We start from the raw sequence: 12,088 nt of genomic DNA on the forward strand, positions 1-12,088 counted from the left end.
TAAGATTACGATAAAAAAAAAAAAAAAGGGATCGGAGAATAACTATGGTACCTTGTGGTGAAGCTTTTGTTGCATCCGGGTTCCATACAGTGGTATCGTCGTTTGCCATAGGTGGAGGAGCTACGACTAGAAGCCATATGGGATCTTGTAGGAGAGTGTTGACCGTCATCCGATGAAGACGGACTACTAGGAGCCGATGAGGTAGTGGACGAATCGGTATAATAATAACCGTATGGAGATGTTGAATTCAAAAGGCTGATATGTCTTCCTGAAGCGTCCTTAACTGATAGTGCCATGGTGGATGTGTGATTGTACAGAGATTCTATGAGCTTGGGGTTTTCGACAGTGAAAGGGATGGTGTTGAGAAAAAGAGAAGGGGAAAAACTGGGTCTTAGTCGGGTTTCTTTTTATAATGGTAACCAACCCGCGGAATGAAGGGAGAACAGGGTTTAATTTTCAGTGCGAATCCCTTGAAATAGTTTGTTAGGGCCACAGAACAACGTGGCGTCCCACGTTTTATTCCCTTCTACCCCCTTTGCAACCAGGCATGTTAGTAGAAATGCAGGAGTTTGACCTTCTGTTCTCCTTTACGTTTTATTTCTTCAAATGATTGGGTGCATTATGGAATAGGCTTTTCCACATATAGGCTTGTGAGAGGAGTAATTCGATATCCTTTTCCTTCCAATTCGATGTAGGTACTTGCTGCAGAAAGATCATGATGTCCTAAGGATCATAAACAATGATGGGTAAGTTATGGTTTTTGGAGAGGGGGAGAGGACATTGTCCTTCCGCCTGTCTATTTTTGCTTTCTTTTGATCTGCATACTCCAGGTCCTCCTATTGACAAAGGGTAATCCTCTTTATCATGTGCCCTGGGGCTCCTCATTTCAGGTATATAGGTAGGTAGGCAGACAGGCAGGCAAAACCCCTATGGTGTCACACGTACCTGAAAATCCATTTGCTTAAGTTGGACTGACCACGTCGCAAGGAACGATGCACATACATACACGTGGAATTCAGAAAATCCTTCAGAACCTTCCGCAAGGTATGTGTCCCACATGCGCACGGTGTTGCGTAAGGATATTTCTCGCATCAACAAACAGTTGATCCACCGAAATGCAAATTGTATAAACTCTATTCCTTCGTTCTGGAGATGCATAGCCAAAGGTGCTAGAGTGGTAGAGAGTGATGTTAGTATTTGAGATGTTGCACCTCAGCATACTGACTTCCAGATGATCCGAGAGTGTGCCCGTGTTTGAACTATAAAAAAAAAAGCGATCGCCCCCATGGTCGTTGTCTGCTTGTCCCGCTATTCCAAATTTCTCATTTCACGTCACTCCCCCCACAACCCTCAAAACCGGTTCCACCTCCTTACCGTCAATTCGACAGGTCAACTCCTTAAGCGTTGCGATCTGGCGTTGAATTCCTGGTTGTGCAAAGGTATAATTGTCCTAGCCGACATACAATCATGTATATATCAAGGTTAGCACTTCATTCCCTGTCAATCAAGAAAAAAAGTGACTGCATTGGACGATCATGCAGAAGCGTCTTTCTCTCCTTGCCGAGGATTTTGCAGCCGCTCTGTACACATATGTTGTGCAGTTGCATTCCATTTTGTTATTTTTCGATCTTTTCCCACCACAGGCCACTCCTGCCCCGCGCCAGTCCCCTGCAGTATCAAAGAAGTTGTATATATTTTGTGAACCTCACCTGTATGCCGTCCAGTAGTTTGGATAAACACCAAAAGCTATCTGCTTCGATAACACTCAATACTTCTTTTGGCAATAAGCTCACATCGTACGTTTCGGCTTCGTCATCTTGCATGTTGTAAAAAAAGTATTTGATGAGATGAAGAAGCTGTCATCAGTAACGTCACAAACGGTACATACCTATGTACATGGATAAAAATACATGGAAAAAGGGCGTTACTAGGTCATTGATACCTTGCACATATCCACTGGCAGGATGTCGTATAGACCAAAGATAGAGAATCCGTTCCAGGCACTGATAGTACCGACGGAAAATGGTGCAGAATCAGCATAGGCTCTGTTAGTTTTTTTGGTCATGGTGGAAAATGATGAGAGATGGAAACAGGGTCATACCATTTGTGTTGCTTCAGACTGATACAATGGTATTCCGGGATTTGTCCTTGGTATGTCAATATGTATCTATGAGATGTGATATGACATATAGGTCATGAACTGGCTAATTTTCTCGGGAAATGCGGTCATTTATGAGACAATAGTAATCCTTCCTCACCTGATGCCACAGTGTTTGGTCAAGTCCAGCAGTGCCTCTTGCATAAGCTGCAGTCATTCCATCCTCATACTCCTTTCGTTTACGCGCTAGAGTGGCGACACGCCGATCAGAATTGCATGGAAGGTAGCCCTAATGAGATGTACGGTAAAATTGAAAATGGTTGATATATAATGATTAACCAGGTGACGTCGTATTACCAATTTCATAACGTGAAGAAAATATCATGCTCACCAAAAGGATTTGCCAAGCCATAGGCCGAAAATCGGCCGGTATACCACTCCAACTAAGTTCGCGTAATGCGGCTGCGTCACGTTTACTTCGTTACCATCTACAGGCCAAACTTCTTGGGCATTTTTACAATGGAGAACTCACCTAAATCGATATTGCTGCAGGAAAGGATATTTTTAAATCGCGTATACTTTGCATCCACTTTATCCACATCTTGTATGCATGATCGTAATAAATTGGACGGATCTACGGTTGAAATAATTCTGTGCATCAGCCTTCTTGGTGACGATGTAAGGGTTGAAAATCGATATATTAAGCCCCAAGCGGTCCCTCACCTGTAATTAAGTCTGGAATATTGTCTTTTAAGCCATTTGTATTTTTCCTTTTAGATTCACTTGGCCGTGGTGATTGCACAGGTTGCTCCGAAGGTGTATTCGTTTCGGACGCAGAAGGAGTTCCTGGCCTGCTCGTTTTTGTATGAACCCTCTTCTGAAACACTGGAACATCGGGTGTAACTTCCTTCTCTTCTTCTGGAAGATTGCTATTATTTACATCGTCGAGTGCATCATCCCACTCGTTGTCGGTTTGTTGCATGAACACATTGAAGTTTTTGATAGGTGGCAAAGGGTGCGAATGCCCAGATTTGGAGGAGTCGAGTGATGGGGTTGCCTTTGACACATTGCCCGGTTGGCCAATATAAGAAGGTACAGAAGCCGAAGACTGAGCTTCTTTGTTCAATATCTTAGATGTTATTAACGTGGTATATGAGTATTGGGCTCCAACGACATTGGAAGGAACACCGCCGGGAGTGGATCCCGCCGTTACAACATGGACACTGCTAGGATGGAGCTGGAGATCAGACAGGAGACCGACACCACTAACTATATCAACGTCAGTTACCTTCCAGGAACTTTGTTCCCTTGCCTTTTCCAAAATGACCTTTAATAGAATCATGTTCAGATTTCCAATCTTATTCTGATTCATACACATATTTGGAACAAGAACTATAACTCACTTTTGAAAGCTGTGCGCTGTTGGCATGGCGGAACAACAAAATGAATTAGTTAAGTGAACCAGTGGAGTCATTTCAGTTAGCTTCGCATGCGGCATTAAGTAGTAGCCGGCAATCCCATCGTTTACCTTCATCCATGACTAACTTCAAAACCTGATTTGAATGCGGCCGTAGGTCTGGGATTGTGGAGAGAAACGACTCCGCTGGGACGTTGCCAATGCGTAGTTTCAATCATGTCACGTCATCAGCTTGACCAAGATGCTGTTGCACTCGCAAGTCAGTATCGAGTAAAGATCGCATTCTTTAACCACTCTCATAGAGATAACAGCATTTCAAAATAAAAAATATGACAGAATCATGGTGAAGTAGACGGAATAGTCATAGAGTTTTTCAAAATAAAATAAAAATCAAGTTTAATATCTTTATCAGAACTTGCAAATTTTAAACAATATAATACAACATAGTTTTGCAAAATGTATTACAAGCTTATGCTGTCGAGTGTACCTGATAGTCGCTGGTATATCGAACAAATTGGTATCCTACTTCCTGGTAAATGTGATTCGACGTCGGGTTATCGTTGTCAGCATGTAACGTAACGAATTGATAAGTTTTGAGCAGATGGTCACTGAGAGTCGCCATCAAAGCAGAAGCATAGCCACGTTTACGAAATTCTGGAGGCGTGTAGACACCAGCAACTGACGTCCCATATTTCAATGGCCTCAACTGAAACGCCATAGACACTGGTTGCTTGCCCAGGCACCACACGTAGAGAAGCCCAACTTTGGTCAAGTTAGTTACCGCCTTTTCACATTCTTCGAGGGAAAGGAATGGCAGCTTGCACTGGTGGTTAAATCCCTTATACCAACTTCCAATAACTTTCATGTCGTCGTCTGATGTTGTTTTTCTTAGCACTCCTTTTGCCACCATCTCTCGACACTGTTCTGTCCATAGAACCTTGGTAAGCCTGTAAGTAGACATGGCTCTGTCCTCTTGAACAGTGCGACTTGTTGCCTCTGCGTACGCATTTGCAAACACCTTTGCTCCTGGTTCGCATCCTAGGTATCCTACCAAGCCCTTTACCACGCTCTCGACTGTAGCGAGATGCTTTGCCAAAAGTTCTTGCGCTTCAGTCTCACTTCCGTCTTCAGGACACCATGAAAGCCACATGTAGTTCCCTGGCGACCAGCATCCAGCGTATACCAATTTGTCGCCATCCAACACTGCAGCGTAATAGCCACCTTCGACATTATCACGAGCCCATACTGTTGGTTTGAATATAACTTGGCTATTTTCAAGCTCGTGTTCTTCTAGCTGTGGTCGTAGTTCGTCTAAAAACTGTTGTGGCCCAGGATACACTTTTATACCGAGGTTGCTCATCTTGTTGTAAAATTGTTTGGATTGAGTAAAGAAAGAAGTCAAATGAATATTTCCCAACTTTATAACTTATTTTGGCAGAAATCACCTCTATAGGCGGAGAACAAGGCAAAAACAAGGTGACTCAAGCTGCGCGATATGTGAGTCAAATCTCCGAACTTGAATTCATATCACATCACAGCATTGGGGTGATACGGCAGACTTCTCTACCAACTGCAAGACGTCTTTAACAATACGTAGTTGTTCATCATCTTTGAAGATAATCACTGAAGTTGGGGGATAAAAGGCTACTTGGCGAGTAACTTTCTATAGGTGGACTTTATTTATTATTATGTTATTGGGAAACAATACCCTCTTACTGCGTAGAAGTGAACTGATCATCCAATTTGGTACGCCTACTTTCTATGGTTGAAATACCACCAAGTCTCTGAGCTTCATCTTCTTGCACTGTATCATATTTTCCGTCACCGATGGGTACATTATCACTGATCTCATTTTGATCGCCAGGAAGATAGTTATGATTATTCCCTCTGTTGCTTTATCGAATTCACAAAAGATATGCCTTTTCCAATACACTTTTACCATAAATCAGTTTAAAGTAGGCATTATTTTAGTATGTATCTTCCTCTTAGCTGGTTGTCTGTCCCCCTTCTGACCAATAAGTATCGCAACCTACACGGAATTCTTATCCGTACTGTCAGTACGGGAATAATGGCAATAAAATTCTAAGGTTACCGTTTGTGAGGCGGTAAAATCGAGAGAGTTAGCTCTTTCAAGAGGTGCGTGACAGGCGAAAATGCTAAAATTACGGTCTGGAACAAAATGTAGTTGGTAAAAATTTATCATAAGGCCATTAATGGCTTTTCTCCTCTTGTTACCTCTCTCAGGTTTTTTGAAGCTCATCATAGTATATACTTTCCACATATCAGTGATCACAATTTAAAAGCCTTTGTGTGAATTGAATTACAATGTGGAAAAGCTGGGTGTAATTCCCACGTGACTCGGTGCAACGTCACAGTGGCAGCGACTTGACCAATAAAGAGCTTTGTTTTGTATCAATGTGGATGGGAGGCACAAAGCTTTTTTCTGTTGGCTCAGCGCAATTTTTTTTTTCGTGTGTACTCGGAGCAAGCGCATTTCCAGCAAGGAAAAATAAAGGAATGGTAATTACTTAATTTCTCTTTCTTCTGTTTGAAAGACATCGCTTCAACCGCTCGAAGAACGGGCCAAGTGTGCCCTCGCCTTCAATGCAACAGTTCAACAGCCCCCAGCATCTATCCACTGCCGCTTATCACTTGACACGGCCAAGACCTTTTGATGACCAAGGAACACTTGATCTGACAGCTTCTGACCAATTACAGTATAATTCTATGTTTAAATTCCAAAATGCCGCTCAAGCTCCTTTATCGGGTCAACCAATACAGTTAAATCAGCAACAATATGGCCAGAATCAGATACTCAGCAATGACTCAGATGGTCAAAATAGGATGACTCCTCAAAACTCGTTCACCTATCCACAACAAGGTTTTCGGCCCGTCACCATGTCTATGAATCAGCATGCCATGGCAGCGGGACCTTTCATGTCACCACAGCGTCAGCAGCAGTTACATCTTCCTAACAAGATCGACCATAACAATGGCAATGTGGACCAGTTTGGAGGTTTTCACACGGTATGATAACACATCCTTCATGTAACGCAGACCACCACTGTTTCACTCCTCTACTAACACGCAAAGTTGTAGATGAACTCTGCTGATGAAATGGTTGCATCACTTACTCGGGCATCTCAGAATGTCCCTTCCATGTATGACAATGTGGACATTCGTAGCTTAGTCAATAGCCCAGCCTTATCAGTAGCCGACTTACCACCTACCACTTTACCTCCTCTCTCGTCCAGTTTGCTCGATTCCCCACCTTCCAGCACTTTAACACCATCTCCTTCGACTGAAACTGAAGTCAAGGAGAAGGGCTTCAACGATCGAACACAGTGGACACCTGAAGAAGATAATTTTCTTCGATTGGCTGTTCAAGTCTATGGTGCGAATACCGAAAAATGGTCAAAAATCGCTGAATGCGTTCCAGGTCGTACGAACAAAAATTGTCGAAAGCGCTGGTTTCATTCTCTCGATCCATCGCTACGAAAGGGTCCATGGACGGAAGAGGAAGACAGGCTACTCAGAGAAGGAGTAACTAAATTTCCAAAAAAACAATGGAGCAAGATTGCCGATATGATTGTTGGTAGAACAGATGATCAATGTGCAAAACGATGGCGAGAAAGTTTAGATCCTAATATCGACCGATCAAGCTGGACTGAAGAAGAGGATGGCCTTTTATTACGGAAGTATGATGAGTACGGTACACAGTGGCAGAAAATTGCTTTATTCTTTCCTGGACGGCCTGGTCTACATTGTCGCAACCGATGGAGGAAACTGCAGAGGAGCGCACAAAGTAAGATCAACCATTTACCTCCTGAAATGCGCCGTGAAGATAGCTCGACCAGCAAAAACAGCCCAATCACTGAGGAAGAACATCTCTCACCACTGGATAGCCTTGGAAGTGGATCCGCATCTCCTAATATTACACTAAACACTAATACCTCGACCTCCTTATCCGGACCAAAGCCACTACCACCATCGTCAGATCCCTCCATTCTTGCTCAATTTCAAGATCCTGCAGCGAACATGATTGCGAATAACTTACAATCATCGCCACAAGATCAAATCCAGTTATCTCAGCAATCCAGATTAGATGAAGCACGAAGAGAAATGTTAGAAGAAATGAATCCGTACGGGTGTGACGTTCCTGGATGCTTTGCCAGTTTTCCAGCATCAAGTGGCCTCTTCTATCATATGAAAGGCGTTCACACAAATCTGGATGGTATCCCTAAACCGTACCGATGTGCTATACCTGGTTGTACTAAGAAGTACAAAAATATCAACGGACTTCAATATCACATCCGTGAAGCCAAAGGATCATCTGGACATGCTCCAGCCATCATGAGAGAGGATGGCTCACTAGATAATGGAATGGGGGATAACCGACCGTACAAATGTCAAGTCCCACGTTGTAAAAAGGCGTATCGAACACCAAACGGATTGCACTATCATGTTCAACACGGACATGCACAACAAGATATATCTTTTACCGGTGCAATGGCGACCCCTGAAAATACCAGTTCTCAAAACAATGGAAAACGTCGACGGAATTCAGGTGGTAATTCTCAAGCGCAGGCACCTGCGCTACAGCAACCTGGAAATAATCTTCACTTGTTAATGGGCTCACCTCAGCAACGACTGAATCAGTTTGGGGCTCCACCAATGACTGGTATGCCAGCAATGAATATGAATACCATGAGAACCAGCTCGGCACAAATGATGCCTATGCAGGCACCATCGCAATCTCCACAAATGTCGTTACAGAGAATGCAACTGCCTGGATCGGCATCTTCTTCCCCTGCACAACAGCATGCTACGTTAAACAACCCAAACTCAGGTTTATTGGCAGGAATGATGAATGTGAACGATCAGAATCGGTATGGCGATGCTCGACTCTTCAAGTGTCCACAAATGACTTGCGGACAAATTTTCCAAAACTTGAGTGGCTTGCAACTTCATCAGCGACAGCAACATGGTCAACCTCTTCAACAACATTATCAGCAACCGCAACTGTCGTATGCGCAATACCAGACTTCTCCACATCAATCACCTCACCAATCTCCACAAATGCAGCAACAAAATATGATCTTTAGCCCTCATCTTGGATTTTCCTCTGTCCCATTCCCTGGTGGTCAACAAGGCGCAAATCTTCAAGATAATACTCATATGAATCGATGATCGTACTTTAAAGTTTGTCGTAAAACAATCAAGAAATGCACATCTGCCCTCTAATTAATGTACATAGCAATCACAAAGAGTTTCAAGACTACTATACGCAACGTATATAGTGGGAGCTGATACCTCTGTTATCTTTGCCTTGTTTCTAATATCGCCATCTTAGATCTCTTCTTAATAGTTTTTTTTTTTTTGTGTCGTTTAATCTCATCATTCATCACTGCTATCTATCAATCCTTGCTCTCTGTCGTAATTAGGGTTGTTTTTTCTCATAACCCTTATACTGACACATATATACATACAAACGTTACCATCACCAAATATCAGTGCTGAAGTCTGAAAAATTTTTCTGCGAGACGTTGATTGCCAACTTTATTCTTCCTCCTCAGCAAATTACTTTGTTATAGCCTTTATGCAAGCCACTGTAATTAACCTCCTCTCCGTATCGATTGGATGTATAGTATACTTGCGGTAAAGTGTTGGTCTCAAACACCTGTCGAATAGATTTTTTTTTAAGTCTTAATCAATCCGCATCAGAGGTCTGTATCCAAGCGAATGCTTCGAAGATGAACTTCTACCTTGGCAGGAGCATAGTGAGCATCAATCACAAAGGCTGATGAACTCGGACTCGCCAGCTCATATCATTATTTTTTACACCAGACGTTATGGTCAAGGTTCTAAAGCGCGGTGTCTGCTATGAAGCCGATGCCCTTTGTGATATGATTGTATGTATGCATTACTCATGCGCAGATCCTCTATACATATCATGGTAACACATTCGTTGCCTTAAAGGCAATGGGCATCATGGATGCCGTTAAGCACCGCTACCTTAGTTCGCTTGTAATGGCCATTCATTCAAGCCCAACAGTGCAAGACACTGAAAGTGAACAGCTAGAGTTTTCGATAAAATATCTGAATCAAGATGGAGATCCTGGGCAGTTGGCAAAGGCTGTGGCGCATCTGAATAGTCATCTGCAAAGAGTTGAGGTACATTGATTTGCGCAAACAAAATACAGCATCATTCAATGGTTTGACAGCCTGTTTAGTTCCCAGGTAGTAATATGTATATATCGCTAAAGCTTGTGTACGGCAACGAGACTCCAATAGATTACAAACCACCTGGCTTCATGAACATAGAAATTATGTCAAGCACAGAGCCACACAGGTTTCCAATCTATCAGCTGCGGACATCTGATAATCATCAGTAAGTTATAGAGGCTGAAACATCGTTCGATTTCATGTACTCACATTTTGAACAGAGTGACGCTAAAAGGGATCAAATTGGATCACAAAAGCACAATCACTCGACCTAAGATTAGAAATGTCGACAAAATTGTAAACCACAATGCCATGGAAGTTATATCTGACAGCTCATCTATACATGAAAATGACATTTCTTCTATCGATGTTACATCGAAAGTCGCAGAAATCCTTTGTCAAGGTTACGACATTTCAATCGATGTCATGAAGATCGTTTGTCCGACGTTATTCTTTCCAAAACCTGAAAGGGCTAGTCGATCCAATGGCTCTGCGTATACAATTAAGAGCATGGCAAAGAACGAAGAAAATGATCAATTGTCCGAAAACTCGTCAGATGTACCGATAAAGCTTGAAGAAACGAACGACTATGAGACAGGCGGCAATAGAAAATGCATGTGTAACGCGATGTCGACAGATTCCGAACATTTGGTATGTTGCTTCCTTAATGCACTCAGCTAGCATAATATTCACTCCTTATTTAATATGTTAGATACAGTGCTGCAAGTGCTTTAATTGGGATCACGCTATTTGTTATGGCTACTGGGGAGAATCAACCACGATGTTACAGGCAACACACATATGCTTTGCTTGTAAGAAAGAAGAAGGTCATATCTTTCCTGCCATTGATCATAATCATTTCTCGGAACTGTGTGTCTATCGACGCGGTCTTCATCTTCTATGGAACGACGGATGGCTTAAGTCTATTGTCAGGATAAGTTATTTGATGGGTACTTCAGATCAAACTTACCTATCAACACCACGCAGCCTTCGTTCTAATTTTCAATGGTGGCTTCATTAGGTGTTGATGTCATACAAGCTCGTAGTGTGCAGAACAAACTAAAGCGTACAGAATTTCTTTTCATGGATAAATCCAGAAATCCTAAATGCATGCGTACCAACGAGCTTGAGACCCTACTCAGCAAACTGATTAATCCTAAGCTTCTCTTGGGATCGTTGAACTTGGAAGTGGAGCGGAGAAACTCAGAATCTGACGTCAGGGTTATACCGGTTGGCACTGAACCACAATCACATGAACCAGCCGTCGAAGGAAACCAAGACTTAGAAAAAAGGACGCCTTCCACTCACACGCCACCGGAATATCATCACTCGGATATAAATCCTAGTATTGGAGGGCTGAAAGTAGCTTTATCAGAATTAACATTAGCTCTGCTATAATGTAATATGCGTGCAAAAGGAAAAAGAGAAATGATGAATTTTCGTACCTTGCAGTCCAAAAAGGTATTGGATCATTGTGTCATCATCGATTGCTTAAAATTCCCATTTCAACCACTATAAAAAGCATTCACACAAGTTTCCAAATACTCTTATCCATTCTACCTCCCCAATAATACAAACATAATGTCAGACTCAAGACAAACCGAAAAGAAGGTCAACGCTAACATCGAGCACTTCTCTGCTGAGGCTCAACAAGAAGTCACCCGTCTTCGCAAGGAGCTCGACGATCTTCGCATCCGTGCCCGCCCCAAGGTCCAAGAGGCTGAAAACTTCTTGAGCTCTCCTCAAGTTACTGGTTTCATCGGTGGTAAGTCAAGGAATATATATATATCACGTCTTTATCGGATCGACGTTAAATGAATTCTCCCTATCTAGGCTTTGTTGCTGCAACTGCTGTTATTCTCGGTTACGCCAAGTACAACGGTGGTCTTCGCTTGTAAGCAGTACCGCAATCTATTTCAGACAGCCCCCTTTTCAAATCAGCTGTGTGTTTCATGGTTCTTGTAGACCTTAATGTATGATAAAGTCAAATATATATCTCTCTCTCTGTCAAAATTGTGTTCATACTCTGTGTTGGCGTTAAATGGTGATATGGATAAGGATTGGAGACCGTGCGAAGTGCGTGAAAACAGGTGTTCGTAGGTATAGAATGAACCCCATCAACATTAAGTTGTAGGGCTTACTAAATCATTAGAACCAATCGGTTGCCGTATACCATAGCTGATGCTTAAGAGGAAAGCTAGGCACCTAATGATTCCGGTTCAGGTTATGGGCTAGGGTAATTGAGTGATTGTATGTATTACAGCAATTCGAATTTTTTTATTTCTGTTTTAATGACATTCTACAGCTGCAACAAGAACTGAATATCCATTCTGACTCTTGGACACAGC

At 42.5% G+C, this 12,088-nt stretch overlaps 6 protein-coding genes across 6 annotated transcripts in view; 3 read left to right on the forward strand and 3 right to left on the reverse strand.

The window, feature by feature from the left end:
* Window positions 1-387: 387 nt before the first annotated feature.
* Window positions 388-3,670, reverse strand: K450DRAFT_260618 (uncharacterized protein). The gene is made up of 13 exons (XM_051592188.1): window positions 3,627-3,670; window positions 3,502-3,517; window positions 3,387-3,425; window positions 2,822-3,321; window positions 2,631-2,732; window positions 2,490-2,560; window positions 2,259-2,387; window positions 2,102-2,167; window positions 1,889-2,003; window positions 1,710-1,816; window positions 1,375-1,450; window positions 946-1,169; window positions 388-723 (listed from the first exon to the last, which is right to left on the reverse strand). Exons 1-13 carry the CDS (start codon window positions 3,634-3,636, stop codon window positions 595-597), a joined length of 1,584 nt encoding a protein of 527 aa, XP_051440675.1. The 5' UTR covers window positions 3,637-3,670; the 3' UTR covers window positions 388-594.
* A 197-nt stretch (window positions 3,671-3,867) lies between these two features.
* K450DRAFT_260625 (uncharacterized protein) lies at window positions 3,868-4,902 on the reverse strand. Its single transcript, XM_051592189.1, has one exon. The coding sequence runs from the start codon at window positions 4,873-4,875 to the stop codon at window positions 3,985-3,987; it is 891 nt and encodes a 296-aa protein (XP_051440676.1). The 5' UTR covers window positions 4,876-4,902; the 3' UTR covers window positions 3,868-3,984.
* A 2,111-nt stretch (window positions 4,903-7,013) lies between these two features.
* On the forward strand, window positions 7,014-7,295 carry K450DRAFT_156708 (uncharacterized protein; the record flags this gene model as incomplete). The annotated part of the gene is made up of 1 exon (XM_051583976.1): window positions 7,014-7,295. A coding segment is annotated over one exon (282 nt), but the record flags the coding sequence as incomplete, so codon positions are not given.
* A 2,096-nt stretch (window positions 7,296-9,391) lies between these two features.
* Window positions 9,392-9,734, forward strand: K450DRAFT_260633 (uncharacterized protein). The gene has a single exon (XM_051592190.1). It carries the CDS (start codon window positions 9,498-9,500, stop codon window positions 9,696-9,698), a length of 201 nt encoding a protein of 66 aa, XP_051440678.1. The 5' UTR covers window positions 9,392-9,497; the 3' UTR covers window positions 9,699-9,734.
* Window positions 9,735-9,951: 217 nt separating this feature from the next.
* Window positions 9,952-11,253, forward strand: K450DRAFT_260635 (uncharacterized protein). Its single transcript, XM_051592191.1, has 3 exons — window positions 9,952-10,391; window positions 10,453-10,690; window positions 10,762-11,253. The coding sequence occupies exons 1-3, from the start codon at window positions 10,053-10,055 to the stop codon at window positions 11,136-11,138; spliced, it is 954 nt and encodes a 317-aa protein (XP_051440679.1). The 5' UTR covers window positions 9,952-10,052; the 3' UTR covers window positions 11,139-11,253.
* A 764-nt stretch (window positions 11,254-12,017) lies between these two features.
* K450DRAFT_260557 (uncharacterized protein) overlaps window positions 12,018-12,088 on the reverse strand; it is a gene marked incomplete at both ends in the record, with an annotated part of 390 nt that continues 319 nt past the window's right edge. Inside the window, one exon of the mRNA XM_051592178.1 lies at window positions 12,018-12,045. Within this exon, the coding sequence (XP_051440680.1) occupies window positions 12,018-12,045 (28 nt within the window). The remainder of the gene's footprint in view (window positions 12,046-12,088) is intronic.

Source organism: Umbelopsis ramanniana (assembly GCF_025399195.1).
Source record: "Umbelopsis ramanniana AG unplaced genomic scaffold K450scaffold_82, whole genome shotgun sequence".
Taxonomy (NCBI): Eukaryota; Fungi; Mucoromycota; class Umbelopsidomycetes; order Umbelopsidales; family Umbelopsidaceae; genus Umbelopsis; species Umbelopsis ramanniana.